This window comes from Notamacropus eugenii, chromosome 5 (assembly GCF_028372415.1).
Source record: "Notamacropus eugenii isolate mMacEug1 chromosome 5, mMacEug1.pri_v2, whole genome shotgun sequence".
NCBI classification, from domain to species: Eukaryota; Metazoa; Chordata; class Mammalia; order Diprotodontia; family Macropodidae; genus Notamacropus; species Notamacropus eugenii.
Window position 1 is genome coordinate 329,297,017 of NC_092876.1, and position 23,117 is coordinate 329,320,133.

Sequence of the window (23,117 nt, forward strand, 5' to 3'; positions counted from 1 at the left end):
TCAAGTCCTGAGACCACAGGATTTGTTTAACTCAGCTACTTATCAACTGTATGACTTTGAGCAAGTTAATTTGCCTTTCTGGGGCTTAAGTGATTCATCTGTAAAATGAGGAACTTGTACTAAATGATCTCTGGGAATCCTGTCCAACTCTGAATCTTGGAGCTTGTGATTGATCTACTAAGACTTGGAGGAGTTGTAATCTGCATTAGTGAAGAGAATGGTCACAATTTATTTTTTCCTTTAAATTTTTTTAATTAATTAATTTTTAGTTTTCAACATTTCACTTCCGTAAGATTTTGTGTTTCAAATTTTCTCCCCATCTCTCCCTTCTGCCCACCCCAAGACAATGTGCATTCTAATTACCTCTTCACCCAATATGACCTCCCCTCTATCACAACCCTTCCTTCTCTTATCCCCTTTCCCTCTATTTTCTTGTAGGGAAAGATAGATTTCTATATGTCATTGCTTGTATGTCTTATTTCCCTGTTGCATGTAAAAACAATTTTTAACTTTCATTTTTAAAACCTTGAGTTCCAACTTCTCTCCCTTCCTCTCTCCTCACCTACCCCTGTTGAGAAGGCAAGCAATTTGATGTAGGCTATATATGTGTAGCCATGCAAAACACTTCCATAACAGTCATGTTGTGAAAGACTATATTTCCCTCCATATTATCCTGCCCCACATTTATTCTATTCTCTCTTTTGACCCTGTCCCTCCTCAGAAGTGTTTACTTCCTCCCATTTGCCCTCCCTTCTATTATCCACCTCTCCCACTTATCCCTTCCTCTCACTTTCCTGTAGTATAAGATAGGTTTTCATACCAAATTGAGTGTGCATGTTATTCCCTGCTTAAGCCAAATCTGGCAAGAATAAGGTTCACTCTTTCCCTCTTACTTCCCCTCTCTTCCCTTCCATTGAAGAAGCTTTTGCTTGCCTCTTTTATGTGAGAGATAATTTTCCCCATTCTATTTCTCTCTTTCTTGTTCTCCTAATATTTTCCTCTTTTATCCCTTAATTTTATTTTTTAGATATCATCCCTTCACATTCAACTCACCCTGTGCCCTCTGTCTATATGTATATAATCCCTCCAACTACCCTAATATTGAGAAAAGTCTCAAGAGTTACAAATGTTTGTTTTCCATGTAGGAATATAAGCACTTTAACTTTAGTAAGTCCCTTATGATTTCTCTTTTCTGTTTACCTTTTCATGCTTCTCTTAATTCTTATATTTGAAAGTCAAATTTTCTATTCAGCTCAGGTCTTTTCATCAAGAATGCTTGAAAATCCTCTATTGCATTGAATGACCATTTTTTCCCCTGAAGGAGCATATGCTGGGTAGGTGATTCTTGGTTTTAATCCTAGCTTCTTTGATCTCTGGAATATCATATTCCAAGCCCTGTGATTCCTCAATGTAGAAACTGTGTTATCCTGTGTTATCCTGCTTGCATTTCTATCATACTTGAATTGTTTCTTTCTGGCTGCTTGCAATATTTTCTCCTTGACCTGGGAGCTCTGGAATTTGGCTACAATATTCCTAGGAGTTTTCATTTTGGGATCTCTTTCAGGAGGCAATTGGTAGATTCTTTTGATATCTATTTTACCTTCTGGTTCTGGAATATCAGAGCAGTTTTCCTTGATAATTTCTTGAAAGATGATGTCTAGGCTCATTTTTTTGGTCATGGCTTTCAGGTACTCCAATAATTTTTAAATTATCTCTCCTGGATCTATTTTCCAGGTCAGTTGTTTTTCCAATAAGATATTTCACATTGTCTTCTATTTTTTTCCTTATTTTGTTTTGTTTTATAATTTCATGACTTTTTATAAAATCATTAGCTTCCATCTGCTTCATTCTAATTTTTAAGGAATTATTTTCTTCAGTGAGCTTTTGGACCTCCTTTTCCATCTGGCCAATTCTGCTTTTTAAGGCACCCTTGTCCTCATTGGCTTTTTGGATCTCTTTTGTCATTTGGGTTAGTCTATTTTTAAGGTGTTATTTAATGTCTATTTTTGGGTCCCCTATAACAAGCAGTTGACTCATTTTTAATGATTTTCTTATATCACTCTCATTTTTCTTCTCATGTTTTCCCCTCTACTTCTCTTACTTGATTTTCAAAATCCTTTTTGAGCTCTTCCATGACCTGAGACCAATTCATGTTTTCCTTGGAGGCTTTGGACATAGGAGCTTTGATTTTGTTATTTCCTTCTGGTTGTATATTTTTATCTTCCTTATCACCAAAGTAAGATTCTATAGTCTGATTTTTTCCCCCCACCTTTTGGTCATTTCCCCAGTCAATTACTTGACTTTTGAGTTCTTCATCAATGTAGTTCTCTGCTTCTAGCAGGACTAGGGGAGTATACTGTCAGCTGCTCAATCCGCCCCCCCCCCCCCCAATCTATGGGACTAGAGCTTCTACTCAACAGCAGCTGCTACTGCCCCTGTTGCTGCCAAGATTGTTGTAGAGTCCTCCACCCTCTCTGCCACCCTGGGGCTGAGGTCAGACTACTCTACTCTCTCACATATGTCCACTGACCTTCCAATTTGTCCTCAGTGTTTTGGGGTTGTGTAGTCTGGAAACTGCCACAGGTGCTAGTGATCCAGTCCCACCCAAAGCTCAGGTCCTGCCTGTGCCTGTATGACCCACTCGGGATTGTGCTCTTCTCCCAGACCAGTGCTATAGGTGCTTCCTGTTGACCTTCCAGGCTCTCTTGGGCTGAAGATTTGAAGATTTGTTTAACTCCAACATTCTGTGGGTTCTGTAGCTCCAGAATTTGTTTAGAGTCATTTTTTGCAAATATCTGGCTGGGTTTGGGGGGGAAAGCTCTAGAAGTCCCTGCTTTTACTCAGCCACTTTGACTCCACCCTGCAAATGGTCACACTTTAATGCTCTCCTCAAGGGCTACCTCCTTCAAGAGACCTTTCCTGATTTACTCTAGTTCAGTGGTTCTCAAATGATTTTTGCGTGTTACAGTATAGCATTATTCTTTGCTATGAGGGATGGGGGCACACTGAGGAAAGGGCAGGACTCTTACATATGTCAGTATTAGTTCCATGGCATTCACATGAGATTCTTGCATGAGCATGTGATTGCAAGTGTAAAATCCCGATGATTAGAGCAATGTCTAGGGAAATTAAGCCATAGGACTACACCCTTTAAGAATCAGTGCCGAAGTTGTTAATTGTCTTTCAAATTACCTTCCATAAATATACTTTCTATAATTCTATATTTACTTTTCTATGAAGATAGTCCACTTTCCTCTAGCAAATATTAGCCCCTAGAGGGCAAGGGCTATTTTTCTTCTGTATTCGTATTCCTGGTGACTGATAGGTAATTGAATGAATAAAGAAGAATCATTAATTACAGTTCTATGGTGATTTCACACAAGATCTCACCAGATTCCCAGAATAATTCTGAGATCAACATGAAGAGATTGTTTTAGAGGGCAAATTAAAATATACAAAATATTACATTTTGATTGAGATGTGTTTGTGGTACAGGTGTTTATGGTATAGGTTTAAAATGAGAATAATCCATCTGTCCACAACCATTTATTATGTGTCCACTATGTGCCTGGGATTTTGCTAAGTCCTGAGGATACAAAGAAAAGTGAAAAAACCCCAAATATTTGTTACTTCTATAATGACCTTTGAAAAACATTGTGAGAATTAAGTGTTTGTGGAGATTTTGAGCTCTTATAAATCTGAAGTGATTTATTGCTTTTTCACGATTTATAAGATGCTTCATGTTATCATTTCTCTGATGGCATGGTCTTCTTCTTTGGCAGTGAAAAAGATGTCAGATGGAACTCTATATTGAGAATTCATAATATTAAAGAGGGATTAGGATAAAAAAATCTATGGTGCAAGGAGTTAATTTAGAGAATTTAAATTAGAACTATTTTGTACTGATAATGGCATTTTTATAGCATTAGAAAATCACTATGTGCCTAAATATTTTGATACTTCAAGAATTTAATATTTCATAATATATTTACATAATATATTTAGAGCCAGAGGAGACCTCAGAGACCATGTAGTCCAACCCTCTCATTTTTCAGAGGAGGAAACTGAGGCCAAGGGAGATTAAGTGACTTACCTAAGGTCACACAGAGAATAAGCAACAGAAGTAGCATTTTAATCTGTGTCCTCTGCTTCCAGAGCCAGCATCTGTTCTGCTCTCCCATGCTGAGTCTAATTCACTTTTGTGGTTACTCTCTTTACCAGGCAGATTACAACCTTAGCTTTGCCTTAGTAGGTAGTCTTCATGAGTCATGCCTGTAAAAATTCGGAAGTGGCAAACCATCCAATGATGAGCTTTCCTAGATCTAGTCTGGCTGATCTTGTGACTATGGACACATAGCCTATTGCTGAACTGTACCCAAACTTTTGCATAGCCTCTAAATCTGGTTACTTCCACACCAGGAAGGGACTTTGGATTTTCGAGGAGAAACTCCTGGTTAATTATATTTCATAGTAATCCTATTTATTCAAGTGTGGTTTGTATCACTGTCACTTGTTGGCAAAAAAAAAAAAATGAATTGTAGGTATAGGACCTATGAGGATCTAACCATGCTTTAGACTCATATAGGTTCCCAAAATGAGTGATACCAGCCACTGGGGGGCCCTGGAATGATGGTAATAGCCTTGGGTGTATTTGGGGGGGTATTGAATAAAAATTAGGGGGCAATGGAAGCATAAGGAAAGAAAAGAAGACAAGAAAAGTGTGAAAAATTGTTCATACATGTTTAATCTGTTGTATAACAGAGTAAAAGTCATGCAAGTTATAACCCATCAGTGCCAATTGGTCTTAACAAGTAAATGTTGGCATACCAGTATGTCACGCATTGTCAGGAAGTCCAGTATACATTGGCAGGAATATGTGTGTGTTATATCTTGTTTATAATATAATACTATATGGTTATATGATGCAATATTGCAGCATCAAAATTTCAATGCAGGACCCCCCCCAAAATTTACAATAAATTATTACATTTAAGATGTAATTTTTAAGATGTATTTTTAAATGATACAAATTTTAAAAAGCATTAAAGGGTTAAAGAAAGTAGATTTCCAGGGGGGTGCTGAGTAATCTTTTCTGAAAGATGGGCTGTAGGCAAAATAAGTTTGGGAGCCTCTACTCCAGAGCAAGGATTCTTATTCTAGGGCCTGTGAACTTGTTTTATTTATCAAAAAATTATTTGATAACTATGTTTGAGTAAAATTGGTTTCCTTGGTAATACTATGTATATCATTTCAATAATTTGAGACTATTATTTTGAGAAGGGGTCCATTGGCTTCACCAGACTGTCAGTGGGATCCATGACACAAAAAAAGGTTAAGGATACTTGTCTAAAAGGCACATCTTGCAAACTGAAAGGACAAGGAGCAGATAGGATGCTTATAAATCTATTTAGTCCCTCCTATGCACACATTCCTAGTGTAGACATTCCTAAATCATTGATTAAGCTTGGAACACCTTTGTTTGGACGGCCTTGACAGAAAAACAGAAGGAGCAAATGCAACACATGGAAGATGGAATGGAAGAACTGAGGGCAAAGTTGAAGTGGACCCAGTCCCAGCTGGAAGCTGAGAGAGAGGCGGAGAGGCAACGCCAGCTTCAGGTGGGAACATGGAAGGAGTAAGATAGAGAAGGTCAAGAAGATGAGTGAATTTGGGGCTGCAGAGATCCCTGAGGATGTAGATTATAGCTATACAGCAAATTGGAACAATTCTGGATGGTCTTTCCAACTAGAGGACCAACGCTGCTTTTTGGTGCACATATATTCTATTTAGTATGTTAGTCATTTATACATGAGTGGCATCCTCCTACTAGATTGTAAGCCCACTTAGGGCAGGATAATAATTTTGTATAGTGCTTTAAAGTTTACATAGTGTTGTAAAAACACTATCTTGTTAATCTTATGTACAAATTAATTTTACCTATAGACACCATCTTATTTGATCATTGTAATACCCACTAAACGATTGTAATACTACAGACATCATAAGCTGTAATGTGACAGATATTACAATTCCATTTTACTGAGTAGGAAAGTATACCAATTATTGATTTCAAAAGTAATTTTAGATAGTCTGGAAAAGAGATTTGAATGATTTTGTTAGACCTACCTAGATGAAATGAATCATATACTTGTATAGTAATTCGAGCCCCTTTCCTACCATATCACACTTCAACCCAAATTATTTTTAGCCTCTTTTGTAACATTTGTTCACATAAAATGTGAAAGTATTGGAGCATCTCCTGAGTGTGTGGTAATATGCTGTCCATAAAAGATGCAAAAGGAGTGGAATAATGTTCTACTCTGCCCTCAAGGAGTGTACAATCAAGTTCTAGATGTGTGAGCATGGGCCTTGTGGATCTGTGAGTGTCTAAGAAACTTACAGTGCAGTATGATAGAGTTTTCCTGTATACCTCCATATTTATTAAACTGCACAATAAAACAATGATTGTTTTAAAAATTAAATTGAAAAATTCTTTTGTATTTTTCTTGCTTGTCTTTTCAGGAAGCAGAGAATATTCGCCTGAGGGAAACAGAGGCAAAAAGGGAATTTGACAGATGGAAAGAAGAGGAAAGGATGAAGCTTTACCAGGAAATAGACAATTTGAAGCAATTGCTTCTAAGTGAATTTAAGAGTGTTACCAGTCAGAACTCTATGCTAGAAGAAGTAAGTTACATAAAAGATTTACACATTTTCAGTTGGCTGTGCATTTAATCTTTTCCTCACACCAATATTGTAGCTCAAATAAATGTAATCTGACATTAGTAGATTGTCAGAGTCTACTCTTTAGGGGAATAAGGTATTGTATGATGTCATTTAAATTAATTCACATTTAAAAATATTTTTAGAGTAATCATATGTTTTGTGTATTCACTCCATACATTGAAAGAGATTCACATATTCAGCTACATGTTGCTTCCACCCTTGAAGGATAAGTTTGATGAAGGCAGGGGCTCTTTGTACTTTTTTTCATATCCTCAGCATCTAGCACAGTATAGTGCCAGGGAGCCAGCTCTTCATATCCATGCTATAGGAGGGGAAAGACTAGTACAAAGCCCTTGTCTTGGCAAAGAATTTGTAGTTCAAAAATGCATTTCTAGATCAAGGTACTTCCATTTAAAAAGTTTTATTGATATCACGTATTTTTCATCACAGTCATTTCTGCATATCTTTCTTTATACTTCTGCAGCCTTGCCCTATCCCCTCCAATTCTTTATGAACCTTCCCTTGTAAGAAAGAAAACAGTTAAGCAAAACCACTCTACATAGCCAATATATACAATTCTGTTTGCAGTTTTCCCGAGCATGTAGCCTTCCCCTTACCCCAACTCCTTCCAAGGAAAGGTCAATTTCCCCATCTCTTTACTGGGGCAGAGATTGGTCATTATAACTTACAAATTTTTTTGTACTCTGATGCAGTAGATAGAATGCTGGGTCTGGAGTCAGGAAGACTTGAGTTCAAATCTAGTCTCAGGCACTTACTAGCTATGTGGCCCTGGGCAAGTCATTTACTCTCTGTCTGCCTCAATTTTTACATCTGTAAAATGCCCATCATAACAACATTTACCTCCCAGGGTTGTCATGAGGATCAAATGAGATAATATTCATAAAGAGCTTAGTTCAGTCCTGACACATAGTACATGAAGCATAAAAGCTTCTTCCCTTCCCTCCCTCCCCTCACATTATTGTAGTCTTGGTACTGTATTGCTTCTCTGGTTTTACTTACTTTATTTAGCATTAATATTTTCCCAAGAATTATTCACATTTGTCATTTTTATAGTGCAGGAATGTTCCATTATATTAATATATTATGATTTTTCCCTGCTTTGGTGTACCCAGTTTGTTTTCAGTTCTTTGCTACCGAAAAATGCCAGTATGAATTTTTTACATATATGAGACCTTTTCATATCTTTAACTCTTATGTAATGTATGCTCTATATTGGGTTTTCTGGATCAAAGCATATGAACAGTTTAGTTACTTTTCTCTCATAATTCCAAATTATTTTCTAACATATAATACGTAACACATAAACCACAGTTTATTGATGTGCCTGTTTTTCCAAACCCCTTCATCATTTTTAAATTTTTGCCAGTTTCATAAATGTGAGGTAAATACTCAGAGTTTTAATTTGCCTTTCTCTTATTAGTAATTTAAAAGTCTTTCATAAACTGCTGATTGTTATTTTTTGAAAACTATTTATCCATGTCCTTTGACCATTTAGCTATTAAGTGATGGCACTTACACCTTAATTAATTATTTAATTAATTCCGTGTGTATCTTGGATATCAGATTTTGTCAGTGACATTTGATGTAAAGAATTTTCCTCTGGTAAATACTTTTCATTCTAATCCTAGTTGTGTTGTTTTTGTTCCTACAAAAGTTTTTACATTTTCTGCCATTGAAATGATCTGTTTTGACTTTTCGATCACTTCTATTCCTTTTTGGTTACAAAATTACAGAAATGATGCCCCCGCTACTCATGATAATTAATCTCTCTACTCTTAATCTCAGTCCAACACATCATCCTAGAGACTTGCTTTGGCAGCCTTTCTCGCTCAGCTGCTTCAGTTTCTCCTTTCGCACTAGGTCTTTCCTATCTGTAATGCATATTTTAAGCATCTGTACATATATATTACTTATTAGACCATTGGTAAACTAGGACTGTAGGTTTAACTGATTTTAGATATAACAGAATTTCTCTTCATTGGTGGAAAGTTATACTTTGCACATCCCCATGCAACATGTTGGGGTGGGAATTTATAGGCTAGTAGGAAAGATATGGTATGTAAACAGGTAATTATAATGAAAACATCACTTTAAGTGTATATCAAAGTACTATAAGAGTGAGTGAGAGATCACTGATATCTGGGCAAACAGGGTATTGTCATCTTCATGAAAAATGTGGCATTTTAGCTAGGATTTGAAGGGTAGCTAGGATATCAATAGGCAGATATATGAGAAATGATATTTTTGGTATAGTGGTACAGGGTGAGCTAAAGTATAGATATAGGAAAATTTGAGGTGTGTTCTGGGGATAAGGTCTAGTTCAATTTGGCTGGAACATAGAATTATTATAGCTCAGTTGTGTCTGACTCTTTGTTACCCTGTGGATCATACCATGCCAATATCCTCCAGGGGGTTTTCTTGGCAAGAGCAGTTTGCCATTTCTTTCTCCAGTGGATTAAAGCAAACAGAGATTAAGTGACGTGCCCAGGGTCACATTAACTAGTAAGTCTTTGAGGTTGGATTTGAAATCAGGACTTCCTGACTCTAGGTCCAGTGTACTGTACCATCAGCTGCCCTGGAACATGGAGTATGCGAGGGGAAACCATGTGAGATAAAACTGGAAAAGTAGGTTGAAGTCAGATTGTGGAATGTTTTAAATGCTAACGTAAGGAGCTTAGGCTTTTTTTGGCACTTAATTTGTAGGCATTCAAGACTAGAGGTTAGAGGCTAACTATAGTAATCCAGTCTTACAGCATAGGCTAAAGAAATAGAAATTTGGGAATTCTTATGATATAATTATGTTTTCCAAATAAAAGCCAGGGGGCTTAGAACCATTGAATATACTAAATTACATATTCAGTTTCACTTCTCTGTTGGAAAAAGTATGTTCCATAGATACACATGCAGAGAATTCTCTTTCACCTTTCTTCTTAAGTTTAAAATTGGCTTTGACACTTTTCAACACTTCTCTGAAAAAGGGGGCAGGGAAAATGAGATCAGATGTTTAGCAGTTATTGTAAAGTGAAGATCCAGAGGCACACACAAACTCAGAAACTCTTGGTATGGAAAGGATAAGAAGAGGCCAGTACACATAATTTTTTTTCCATGTAAACAGACAGCAGTTCATGCCTCCCAGGTCAAAAAAACAGGGACATGGATTGCTTAGTTTATTCTTTGAAGAGTTCTTCATTAGCCAATTTCAGAGACAGCATTGTAAACTGGAAAATAGAATAAACTAAATTTGAAAGCAATTCTTTTCTGGTTCCAAATTCAACGCTATCTATTATTTTTATATAGATATATCTTATAGTTTGGAATATTTTCTCTTAATGCATTGCCTTAAATTTATCTTTAGTAGGCAATTTGTTGTGAACTTAACTTTATTACAAGAATAAAACCATTTTAGTCTGTTTACTTTCAGGATATAACTAATATGAAAATAGGTTTGGCATGATTGCACATGTGTAATCTATATTGAATTGTTTGCCTTCTCTGCAAGAGGGGGTGAAAAGGAGGGAGGGAGAGAATCTGGAACTCAAAATTTAAAAAAAACTGTTAATTGTTTTTATATGTAATTTGAAAAAAAAAGAACAAATCCATTGAACTTATACCCCCAACCAACTAAACTTTTAAGACTTTCAACATAGAGAAAGGTATAATAGCTGATCAATTTCTTAATTTTATAGGGTGACATAGGATTTACAGTTTCTCGATCATGGAAAAACATTAGGTTAGAATTAGATTCTAAGGAAATTAGACTTCAGGGAAATAAAAATACCAGTGAAAATTGTGTTGTCTCCTAGGTTCTGACCTCCTTCAGCAGCTTTCTGCTTGAAGTTATTCATGTCACACATGTAACTGGGAGAATGGCAGGTAAAAATTTTGTAGGCTGATAGAGATATTTGTGGGATTAAAGATTTTTTGATAGGCCAAGTTAAAAGATCCTTTTATCAGTGCATTCTCTTTACATAGCACAAGATGTGAAAGAGACTTATTATGAGATTTTAGTTTAAAATATTTATCAATCTCTTCAGAAACTCCAAGCATTGCAATCCCACACTGTAGTAGAGTCTCATCTTGGAACACTGAGGGATGATGATGCTGAAGACCGACAAAAACAGGCAAAGGAGGTACAAGACATGAAGGAGAAGCTTGAACATCAGGTGAGTTTTCCTCATATCTTTCATCTTGAGTTCCATTTTTAGAGCCATTCTATCTGTTCCCAAACTTATCTTCATTATATTGAATGGAAGAAACAACTTGAAGATAATAAGCTTCTTTGTATTTGTATCCTTAGCACTTAGCGCAGCATGTGGCACGTAAAAAGCCTTAATAAATGTTTGCTGACATGTTGATTTTTAAGGTTTATCTGCCAACTCATGAAGTTTAAGAAAATATAAGTCTGCTAAATCTATTTCTTTAGGATAAACACTGTTATAATAAGGTTGCATATTATACAATTTATGGTTATAAGTTCCTTGTCCTTAGCAACAAAAATATTTAGCAAGTTCATATAATATAACTATTTCTACTTCTATTCCCCAAGTTAAATTTTTAAGTAATGGATTTTGCTCACAGCATCACTTAATTTCAGAATTGGAAGGAACCACAGAGGCCATATATTCTAAAGTATTTGTGAACAAGAATCCTTCCTGCAACATTTCTGCCACCTGGTTACCAGCCTGTGCTTGATGACTTCCTGTAAATCTAAAATCTCCTCTTTTTACCTTTCAATAACTTTAATTATAAGAAAGTCTCTTTGCTAACTTCCAGGCTAAATTTGTCTCTTTGCAACTTCTACCCATTGCTCCTATTTCTGCTGTTTGGGACCAAGCAGAACAAACCTAACTTCTTTTCCACAAGATTACTTTTCAGATTTTTGAAAACAGCTACTATGTTCCCATTAAATGTCTTTTCCAGGTAAAATATGCTTAGTTTCTTCAATTAATCCATGTTATGAACTTGAGACCTTTCACCATTTTGGTCATTCTGGATGGTATCAGGCTAGTCAGTATCCTATTATAGCGTAATTTCTAAAATTGAGCACAATACTTCAGATACAGTTTGACAAGGGCAAAGAAGAGGTCGAAGTTTCCCTGCTCTTAAATACTAATATTCTCTTACTGAGTCTTAGATCATATTAGCTTTTTTTAAAGCTTCCATATGAAATTATTAACTAAAATATTCTAATAAACTTTATTGGATTGGGTTAATTCATATTAAGCTTGTAGTCCACCTTATATTTATAAAGTACACATCCTCCTCACCCCCAAACTATTAATTTCAGCCAAATGTTTTAGCCTGCTGTATGTTTTTTGGATCTTAAGTGTATAATCCAGTGTGTTAACTATATCTCCTAATTTTCTGCCATCTGAATATTTGATTCACAGGATCTTATGTCTTAATCTAAAACATTGTTAAAAAATGTTAAGACACAGGGTCAAGCAAAGATTTTGGCGGCACATCACTAGAGAGTTCGTTTCAAATATACAGTGAGCCGTTAATGACTACTCTTTCAGTCTAGCCATTCAATTAGTTAGAAATCACTTCACATGTATTATCAATCTGTCTATACCTCTCCATCTTGTTCCCAAGAATAACATGAGAGACTTTATAAACGCTTTGTTAGCGTCTATGTAAACTATATCTATGGTGCCTCCCCAACCTTTCCTCACCCTGCCTAGTCTGCCACTTTTTTAGTGACCTTAGAAAAAATGAGGTTAATGCAGCATGTTCACTATCCTTATCTTTATTGACCAATGAAATTGTGTTTGCATTGCCACAGTTATATATTAAATTCACACATCTTATAGTTCATTTACAGCTAGCCCATAAACATTCTGTCACCTCTAATACGGGCATAGGGCTAAACTTAAATTGATAACTTAGATAATTTGGTATTTTATTACTGAGGATAGAAGCATCAATGGAACCATAGTTCAAAAATTTCCTAATTATTCTTCCTACTGTGGGTGTTAGTATATATCAAATTATACATATATGTGTACATAAATGTATATATATTTGATCACAAGTATTCATTTATCAGTCTGCTATATATTCTCATTTGTTCTTATATCTATCATTGTCAGAGTGATGACTCTGATGGGAGAGGGAAGCTTAAAGTGACTTAGTAAGTTAGAGACCAAGGAAGCTTTTGAACGAAAATTACCTAATTTTCCCTCTGCTTATATCAACCTTATACAATTTATTCCGGGGGTGGGGGGAGAGTGAGGGGAACCTACAGCCTTAAGGCCACATGTGACCTTCTAGATCCTTAAGTACCGCCTTTTGACTCAATCCAAATTTTATAGAACACATTAAGTATCTAGAAGGCCACATGTGGTCTCAAGACTGCAGGTTCCCCACCCGTGGACTTCAGTCCCTTTAGCCTGTGATTATATAGGTTGTATGGTGTGTTCAAGAAGGACTAACACCTCTGGTGTGAGGGTTGCTGAGCTGTTTTCAGGACTGCTCACCCACTGTTGGTATCTACCTGGCAATCAGCTCTCACTTGTGGCTCCAAGAAACCACAAGCATGTACAGGAGCCACATCCCAGTAAATCATCTTGGCAGATGGGCTAAGTCAGGTTGAAGGTAACCAGCAGGGTTCAAACCTGTTGGGGAGTTAAACATTTGTCTGTTCCAAGCATGAGACTTCCCCCAGCAGAATGGGTGGATGAGAACAATTTGTTCCAACAGTCATGAAGGTGGCTGTGTTGTGGAGTGTTTAAAGCTTGGTCAGACATCAAAGATGATAAGGTCGTCCATTGAATCTTGGGCTACTGCCAGTCATCTTGACTTTTATCTTGCCATTGGACTTCAATGACTCTGGAACAGAATGATGTTGGTGGCTTTGTGCAACTCTGCCTCACTTAAATCCAATTCATGCATGAGTTAAGACATTACCCATGATATCATTGGTCCTCTTTGAAAATGAAGGACAAACAGGAACCATTCTATATAACTTTTATTTATGCCTGCTTCAACCATCAGAAATTATGATTTGACATAATCTAGCTCCATATGAAAGGGATGAAAGAAGAAGCTCTTAAGCCATTCTGGGCCAGTTAAAAATCAATATATTGGGATGATCTGATATGGAAAGGATTTGGGACACAGACAAAATCTGGGGAATTTATTTCAACCATCAACCCTTTCAAACTTGTGGATGTGTGTGTGTTTATGTGTGGATGTGTGTTTTGATGTGTGTCTGTGTAGTCTGGTGTAGTTAATGTAATCCCTTCTTAGAATATTGTTTTTAAATACATGAACTAATATACATAGAATTACAAAGGAAACCAATTATATTGAAATATGGTTATAAAAGCAACCAAGTTCACAGATTCCAGGTTAAGAACCTCTGCTCAGAGCTCAATAATTGTCCTTTATATGTTTTTAATTTTCCAGAAATTAACGTGGAAGAGAAAGTTAAAGAACCTGCAGGAAGAACATCTGACAGAAAAGAAAAGGGTAAAGGCTATAATGAAAATGGTCCAGGGTTTGTGACTGTAGCATAGGTTGTCTGATTTCTCTCCAACTGTTCACTCTCAAAATCCTCCCTCTGCCCCATCTCAGGTAGGTGTTAGTTTACTAGAAAAATAAGTTGGGGATTGGACAGAGAAGAGGAGATTGAAGATGAAAAATTACTTACGGCTACTGACTTTGTGAAGCTCGGGAACTCCAACAGTACAGCATTGTAGCATAGGCTCACATTTTCTCTTGGACAAAGGGAGCCTCAATAAACTTGGTCAAAAGAGTCAAAGAAGCATGAATGGTAAAGTAGACTCTCATTTTAAAAAATAACTTTTTCTGCCTCTTCAGTTGCTATTATCATACTACCAATGGATCTTCTACTTCTGCTAACCCCAGCAGCCTACCATTGTGTGTGTGTGTGTGTGTGTGTGTGTATATATATGTGTGTGTGTGTGTGTGTGTGTGTGTGTGTATGTATTATTATTATGAGTGGAATCATCTTTGCAGATGTTTTTATATTTTTGTATATTTTCATCATTGTAATATTTTTATATATTACATATAAATATGTTATATATAATATCATATTATTATGTATATTATATATATATATAATTTTATGGAGGAAAAAGGTAGTGAATATTTCCGTATTAAAGTTGTGTGTCAGGATGACGAATACCATAGATGGAGTAAATCCAATATTAGTGGTAAAGATGTGCATTTTTATAGGATTTATTTATATCCACAGAAATTTCTTGTTATCCTGGGCAAGTTGCTTAACCTTTAAAAACCTCATTTTAACACAGTTGTATAGAATAGGGGTTGGCAAATTATGACCCCTTAACTTTTCATAGAGTATACAAAAACAGGTGGTGGGCCAGATCTGGTCCAGGAACTATAGTTTACTGACCCCTGCTAAGCCCAATAGTTATTTCAAGGGTTTATCTTTCATTATCTCTGCTTTCCCTAGGTATAAAAACTGTCTCAAAGGGAAGCTGGTGGTGATGCTGACTTTGTCCTGATAGAGAAAACTAAACATATCTTTTGCCTACATTTGACCACATTGACCATAAGCTATCTTTTCTAAACTTATGGGAACATGGACTTTAATACTGCCTTGCTCCATTATACTCTGTGTGGATTGAGTAGATTAGAAATTCCCAAACTTATCTGGCCTACAGCCCCCTTTAAAAAAAATTAATCAACTCCCCTCTGGAAATTTACTCACTTTAACCCTTCAATGGTTTTTTGAAGTTGGCATCATTTCAAAAAAATATGAAATATATTTTTAAAATGACACATCTTAAATTTTAAAACTTATTGTAAATTTATGAGGTTTTACCTATGTTGATATTTTGATGATGCAATATTGTGTCATGTAACCTTAGAATATTGTATTGTAAATAAGTCATTACATGCACACATCCCTGCCAATGCATGCTGGACTTCCTGACAATGAGCTACACACTCACCTGCCAACACTTGCTTGTTAAGACCTTTCTGCATACTTGACCACTGATTGGTCATAACTTGCATTTTGTGTGTTTCTTTGGAAATAATGTAATTACTACAACTAACTCTGTTGCACAGCAGATGAAACACGTATGAACAGTTTTTAAAAATTTTCCTCTCTTCTTTCCTTATGCTTCTCAGGTCCCCTTATTTTTATTCAACTACTCCCAATTGCACCCAAGGCTACTGTCGCCTCCCCCTCATTCTTCTAATGCTCTCCTCTCCCAACCCCAACAGGGGATGGTATCACTCCCTTTGGAAACCTATGGGTAGATGAAGGGAAGTTTAATTGCAAAACCAGAAGAACCTTACTGCTGTTATTTCATATATTTCTGCAAATCATTCATTACATATTTGTAGGGAAACAGTTTCTCATTGTGTTTTGGTAAACAATTCATTTCACTTTTTCAGAGCAGAAAAATAATGGCAATATATTTGCTAATGACTTTATAAAATATCTATGACAAATAGTTACAGTTATTATCTTACTGGCAGGCCACTCACTGATATGATAAATTATTTTACAAAATAGCTCTTGAGTTCGTATTTAACTTTAGATAGCTCATGAATGTTCCATTGAATTGGATAATATGTTCTAGACTTTTCTGAAATCTTATCACCTCCAACAAGAGATTATCTTAGTCTCTTCTGGGATGAAATCTCTTCAGACAACTTTTAATACAGGATGTGGGATCCCAGAGGTCAGACCAGAAACTTAACTGACCTCATTCTCTACAGTTGAAGGATGAAAATGAGAGACTCCGAGTCTCCCTGTCTCAGGATCAAAGGAAAGCTGCAGACCATTTTCAGCGCCAAATGGATTCACTCAATGCCAAGTGCCAAGATCAGGCCAACATCATTAAATCCCAGGAAGAAATGGTATGTCTGCAATCTCCTTTGCTAGGATGGTTTCACTTAGGATATTCAATGCCAGTCTTTAAAAGGTTTTAACTAATATCTTTGTTTTCACATCAACTTCATTTTCAAATATGTTCACTTATCCCCTAGCAGTAAATCATTCCTTATAGCAAAGAATAAAAATGAAAGAAAAGTAATTCAGCAGAACTAATCAGTCTGTTAGTTGAATTTGACAGTATGTGTCATGTTGCAAATCCACAATTTTCCCCCTCTGTAATGAAGGGACAGAAGCACATTTTCTCATCTCTTCAAAACCAGTCTTTTAGTTATATTAGACTTCATAAGTAAGGTCAGGTTGTTTTATTCTTTTATCCTTGGTTCCCATCTTATTTGTAAGGTTTTTCCTGAAGAGGGAACTGAAAACAGGACTGGAAATAGAAAACCAATAACTGGAAGGGGTTTTATCTTCCTTTATTATGGTGATGACTTTTGCTTTCATTAAAGATTATTAGCAACCATTAAGTAAGAGACAAAAGCAAAACCCAAAACTGTTATGCTTGTGATTATTCTTTTGTCCCTGGGGATGGTTATAAGCAATTGCCCTTTTGTATGCTATCATATCCTAATGAGGAACAACCAAATTTGCGCCAGTATTAACACAATTTCCTAATGTCTTGATCAATAGATGTTTTACAATTGTTAGATACAACCAGCAACAGGTGGTTCATTAAACAAATGTGGCTGTCTCTTCCTGATTTTCATAAAATTCTGTCTAAAAATATATCCCTCATTAGTTTGTTGTTAATGTCTGAAATGTCACCTTTAGAGAAGCATCCATGTATAATATTAACAATTTCTGTTGGGGTTGTGATTTTACTAGTAAGGGTAGTCCCTTCAATAACAAAGATCTCAACTACTCTTTGTCTTCTCATTCTACACCAATTATAGATTTCTGTAAATTCTCCATTGGGAACCCCTCAAAGATTCCAGGGATCTTCCTGTGGTTCTTTTTAATATCTCAGTTTTACCAATATGACACTTGGGCTATCAATCTCCTCTCTTATTCTCTGTATGCAACTGGCTTGTCTGTTTTGCTGGTTATGTCTTTGATGTAGTTTTTTTTAAATGAAACTACTCAAATATAGTCATTATTGTTGGTGGTGATAATGACAATAATATTTAGCATTTTTATATAATGTTTAAAAGTTTGCCAAATTACTTTGAAAATATTATCTCATATTATCCTCACAACAACCCTGGGAGGTCGGTGCTATTATTATTCCTAATTTATAAATAAGGAAATTGGGGCAGACTGAAGTTAAGTAACTTGCCCAGGGTTACACAGCCAGAAAGTATCTGAGGCGGGATTTGAACTCAAGACTCATTCCAAGTTCACCCTTTTCTCCACTATTCAAACTTATACCTATCATTGCTCTTTTCATTGACTTTTGGGTTACTTGTGATATCGCTTTTTTTTCTTGTGAAAGAGTGGTATCCCATTATTTATAGCCATATAACATCTCTAGAAGAATACTGATGACAGAGATGACCATTTGTGGCATTAGGCTTTTTGTTGTTCATCCTTTATTCTCAAAGTGGACCAATGACATCCTGAGGGTGATGTCATGACTTACATATGAATTGAGTTTAAGTGAGGCAGAGCTGCACAAAGCTATCAGCCTCACTCTTTCCTCCAGAGTCATTGAAGTCCAATGGCAAGAGAAAAGTCAGATGATGGTCTGGGTTGCGGTGATGACCTTGACTTTTTAGAATTGTTGAAAACATTGAGGAATTTTCTAATTGTGATGTAGCGCAATCTCCGTTCTTTACTCATTTCTGCACTTAGTTAATTGTTCACCTGTAGAGGCTGACCCAGATAAACAAATGTACACGATGGGATATTGATCCGTTGGTCCACTGAATCATGTTAAAAGCTAAGTAATATACATTTTCATCTACTTTGTATTTTTAATGTGGATAATAAAATTCATCTCTTTCCCTCATTTAAAAATTTTACTAATGAGGTTTTGTAGTCTTTCGAGTTTCAGTGTTCAATATCACATGTGAATAGGAACTTTTAAGACCCTCTCTATTAATAGGGAATCCTATTTATGTTTGAACTTTTCACAGGTCACCTTATATGGCGCTGGTGATGGAGCAAATCATTCTCTGTTTTTGATGTTAACATTCAGTGGATTATAGAATGAAGCTGTATGCATAATGTTGCCTTTTTCCATAATATTCATCATAAAATCTTGCACCATTTTAACATATGATGAGAGATACTTGGGGAGAAGCTTTCAAATGCTTCTGCTGAGTAAGCAGCATGACATAGGAAGCTTGATGTAGAGGTAGGCAGATCTGGGCCTGAGTTTTGCCTCTGAGACATACCTACTATGTGACACTGGGCAAGCTACTTAAACCTCTCAGTGTTCTAGGACAGAGATATCAAATACAAAGACCCATGGGCTACATGCATCCTACAACGCTCCTGAGAGTGACCTGAACCAGGTTAAAATGTAATTGGGAAATATTTTAAAAATATATATAAAAAACCATAGATAATACCAATATTTAGTATTCTGAGGTGAAATACAGGGTATAGGGATCCTTATGTATGGTTTAATGAATTTTTATTTGAGCTTGACACTGCTGTTTTAGGCAACTCTCTTAGGCTATAAATTCCTGAGATGGTTCTGACATATTTGTAGAGAGACTTTCTTCATCCAGGAATTCCTTATACCGGTGAAATCACATATCCTATCTCCATCTACTGAGTTACATGTTTAAACAAAAAACACAAGACAGTGAGTTCTTATATTCTCTATGCACCTCTGCCATTTCATAAGAGGAAAGATGTGGACTTTGACTGGAAGTTATTTGCAAAAGTCTCTTTTCTTCTTAAGTTTCCATCAAGAATACCCATGATACGTGCATATCAACCTTTCTTGTAAATATTTTATAGATACAGGAATGCAGGCATATGGATGGCTCACTGTCGTATTCTTGGTTACTTTCTTGGGAGAGGTGTGATTTCTTGGAGTGCTTCTCTCTTTAAGATATCAAAAATGGCCCCTGAGTATTTCCAAAGTAGTGTCACCACCATCGTAGATGTCGCTTATGTATTTGTTCAGATCCAGACTTGTGCTCACTTCAACTTTATGTGTCACAACCCATTGGGCATAGAATCCAAATGTGGTGATTCCACTATTTTTGGTGATGCAAGTAGGTTCCCTATGAAACATCAATAGATCAGTCCTATTTTTCATCTCTTCACAGTACTCTTTTTTTTTGTTTCATTTACATATGAAACACATTTACATTTGTTTCATTTCCATATATCCTCAGGATGTCATTGCCTAGCAACATCTCACAGCAAGTTCTCTGAAAGCTTATTTTCTGCTCAACTGCTTGTTACTGTCTTGTGAGGCAATAGGACTTGTGAACTTCCTGCATAATGTTTTACAAAAGTACTTGCACTCTACACAGGATTTTGTCATGGCTGTCATGTCTTACTGCTTGGCAATGAACTTGAAATTTGATTATTGTTTTCTATATGGGGGTGCTTTGTTTCCTGTTGTAGTATTTCCTGACAAATCTTCTCTAAGAAATAATAATAAGTAGTATCAATGTTTTTACTTTTATATGCTTTTCAGTTCTTTTTGGAATTGATATGTATATTATGACTTAAAATCAATAAAGCACTTCACCTACAAAAACCTTATAAGGTAATTCACTCTAAGTGTTTATCCACATTTAATAGATGAGGGAGGAGAGCAAACAGGCATTTATATAGCACTTACTATGTGCCAGACCCTGTACTCTGCTAAGTGCTTTACAAATATCATCTCATTTGATCCTCTTAACAAACCTCATAACAAAGGATTATTATCCCCATTTACATTTGGGGAAAACTGAAGCAAGCAGAGTTTAAATGATCTGCCCAGGATCACACAGCTTGTGTCAGAAACTGGATTTTAACTCAGATCTTCCTGATTCCAGGCCCAGCACTCTGTCCACTGTGCCCTCCGCTGACTTAAGAGGAAAAAACACCCAAACTGAGTCTCAAAGACTATCGAGGCTATGAAACTAAGAAGTGTCAGGTTGAGAAATGAGCCTAGGTTTCCTGACTCCAAGTCTAATGTTCTTCACAATAGAGTATAATTGATAACTTTTGTTTTTGATATTACAGTCATTTCTGGACATTATGCCCTCCCTCAAATGAGCGCTCTTCTCGTAAGAAAGACTTTTAAGTGAAACCAGTAGATACAGTGACTGTAATATCTGCATGTCTACAGTACCCCTTACATATATCCTCCCATCTCTACCTAAAAGAGGAAGACACATTTCATTATCTGTTCTCCTGGGACAACATTAAACCTTTTAATCACTCTTGTGTTTATTATTATGTCATATTAGCTTTATCTTTTCACTTACCTTAATATAGTCATTGTGTATATTATTTTCTGGGTCATACCTTTAATATGCTTTTCAGTGTGCTCCCATCTTGGTTTTAGGCTCCTAATTTAGTATTTAACTTTCATTTTAATAAGTTGATGATCTGACAGCACCTAAATAGATGATTTTAAAGTGATATCTATTGCTATAATCACTTTTTTCCTCTTTTGGTTAAATATAGCTGACCTCATTTGAAAATTTATATTGTTCCATGCTTACCTTATCAAATGACTGATTCTCTTGAAGAAAATATTTGAGATGAACAGGTATTTCTAAGTAATCTAAAAACTTTCACCTCTTCCATTTCTTGATACTGAAGGATATTTTCCAGGGTAAGTTTTATTGCCTTACTTTGAACCCATATTTACTTTCAAGTCATTTGGTATCAGAATATAATTGACTTTAGAAGACTTTGTCAAATTTTTCTTTGGATTTCTTAACTTCCTCATCCGTTGCAAAGTATGTTGACACATACGCAGAAATTACCTCCTCGTTGTCTTGTTTCCTTGTACTCATCATAAGCATTGTAAAGTGAGATCATCAAGTATTCCATTAAATGATGTTCTTCTTTTCATCTTTGAGTAGAAAATGAAACCATTTCTGTCGATTCATCATTCACTTCTCACACGAAAGAACATGTGAGCTACCCTTGGAGTTATTGCTAACTTCTTTATGTCTTTTTGTTTCATTTAGAGTTAAAATTTCAATATGGATATGACAAAGTTCCTCCAGTAGCATGTTGATTCATTGGTTATTGGAAAATGATCCCTTGTCAAGAACACCAATAATTAAATTCAAGTTTATAGATGGTCTAAGTAGATTGTTTGATCTAAATATCCTCTGTCATCTTGCCATTCTGCCAACATAATTGCATAAGCAGAATGGGGATATGTAGGTCTGAGGGGCACTTGTATTGTCTATGGCTTATCACCACACATGCACATTTGCACACACACACACACACACACACACACACACACACACACACACACACAGTTCATTGCTAGGTGGCAAATCTGCTAATGAGTCTCTGTTTTTGGTTGGGAATGACCCTGTACAGCTAACACAGACTCTATTTCACTTGAGAGGATCTTGACCTTTGAGCTCTTAAGGACCCAGGGCCACTTTAATGCCAAGGTGAGGCATCAAAGTAGTACTTCCGTGAAGGACTCACTTTTTTTATGAGAATATCCCCAAGGAATGGGTGCTATATTACAGCTGTTTATTAAACTCAATTATTATACTTATTCATTGAATTATCCTGTTATTATACAAACCTGCCTGGAAAGGGATATAGATTAGGCCTGATCACCCCTAAATACCCTATCGTGAATGAATTTACTCATTTATTGAATAAGTATTTATAATGATTAATAAGAGCTAACATTTCTATAGTACTTTAAGATTTGCAAAGCATTTAACATTATTTCATGTGTTCCTCATAATCATCCTGTGAAACAGGTGCTATTATTATCTATATTTAACAAATGAGGAAACTGAGGCAACAAGAAATTAAGTGACTTGTCCAGGGTCACACAGTTAATTAAGCATGTAGGGCAAGAATTGAACTTGGGTCTTCCTGATTCTAAGTCCAGAGTTCTGTTCACTCATACCATGTATGTGCTAAGCCTTGTGCTCAAAGTCTTTCTAATTGAGCAGCTAATTAAAGGTACATTTCTGTGGATGGAGAGCCACTACAAATAAGTTTTGATTGATAAACCCTCTCTCATTGGTGCAGTGGGAAACACAAAGAATGGCTTGTATAAAGTAATTGGGAGTACAATCCTAGCCACCACCAATATAAAATTGATTTAGCAGTAATATTGTTATTGGTTTATTGAATAAATAATTTTCATTCCTGTTGCTGTTCTTATGGAAATATTGGCATATATGTTTATGACTCTTTACAAAGTGGCCTTTATTAAGGCAGCCAGGACAGATATCATTGTGTTCATTGGACAGATGAATTAACAGGGTCCAAAATAACGAAGAGACTTGCTTAAAATCTCATGCCTAGAATGTGATAGAACCAGGACTAAAACCCAGTTCTTCTGCCTGCTCTTAGTCTT

General features: G+C 36.0%; 1 protein-coding gene across 2 annotated transcripts in view; it reads left to right on the forward strand.

The window, feature by feature from the left end:
• The window catches only part of DZIP1L (DAZ interacting zinc finger protein 1 like), a 70,912-nt gene that overhangs the window by 30,003 nt on the left and 17,792 nt on the right, over nt 1–23,117 (forward strand). For both annotated transcript variants that reach the window (XM_072613566.1, XM_072613565.1), the window contains exons 4-8: nt 5,497–5,618; nt 6,523–6,684; nt 10,779–10,907; nt 14,155–14,217; nt 16,471–16,611. In XM_072613566.1, coding sequence (XP_072469667.1) covers nt 5,497–5,618; nt 6,523–6,684; nt 10,779–10,907; nt 14,155–14,217; nt 16,471–16,611 — 617 coding nt within the window. The remainder of the gene's footprint in view (nt 1–5,496; nt 5,619–6,522; nt 6,685–10,778; nt 10,908–14,154; nt 14,218–16,470; nt 16,612–23,117) is intronic.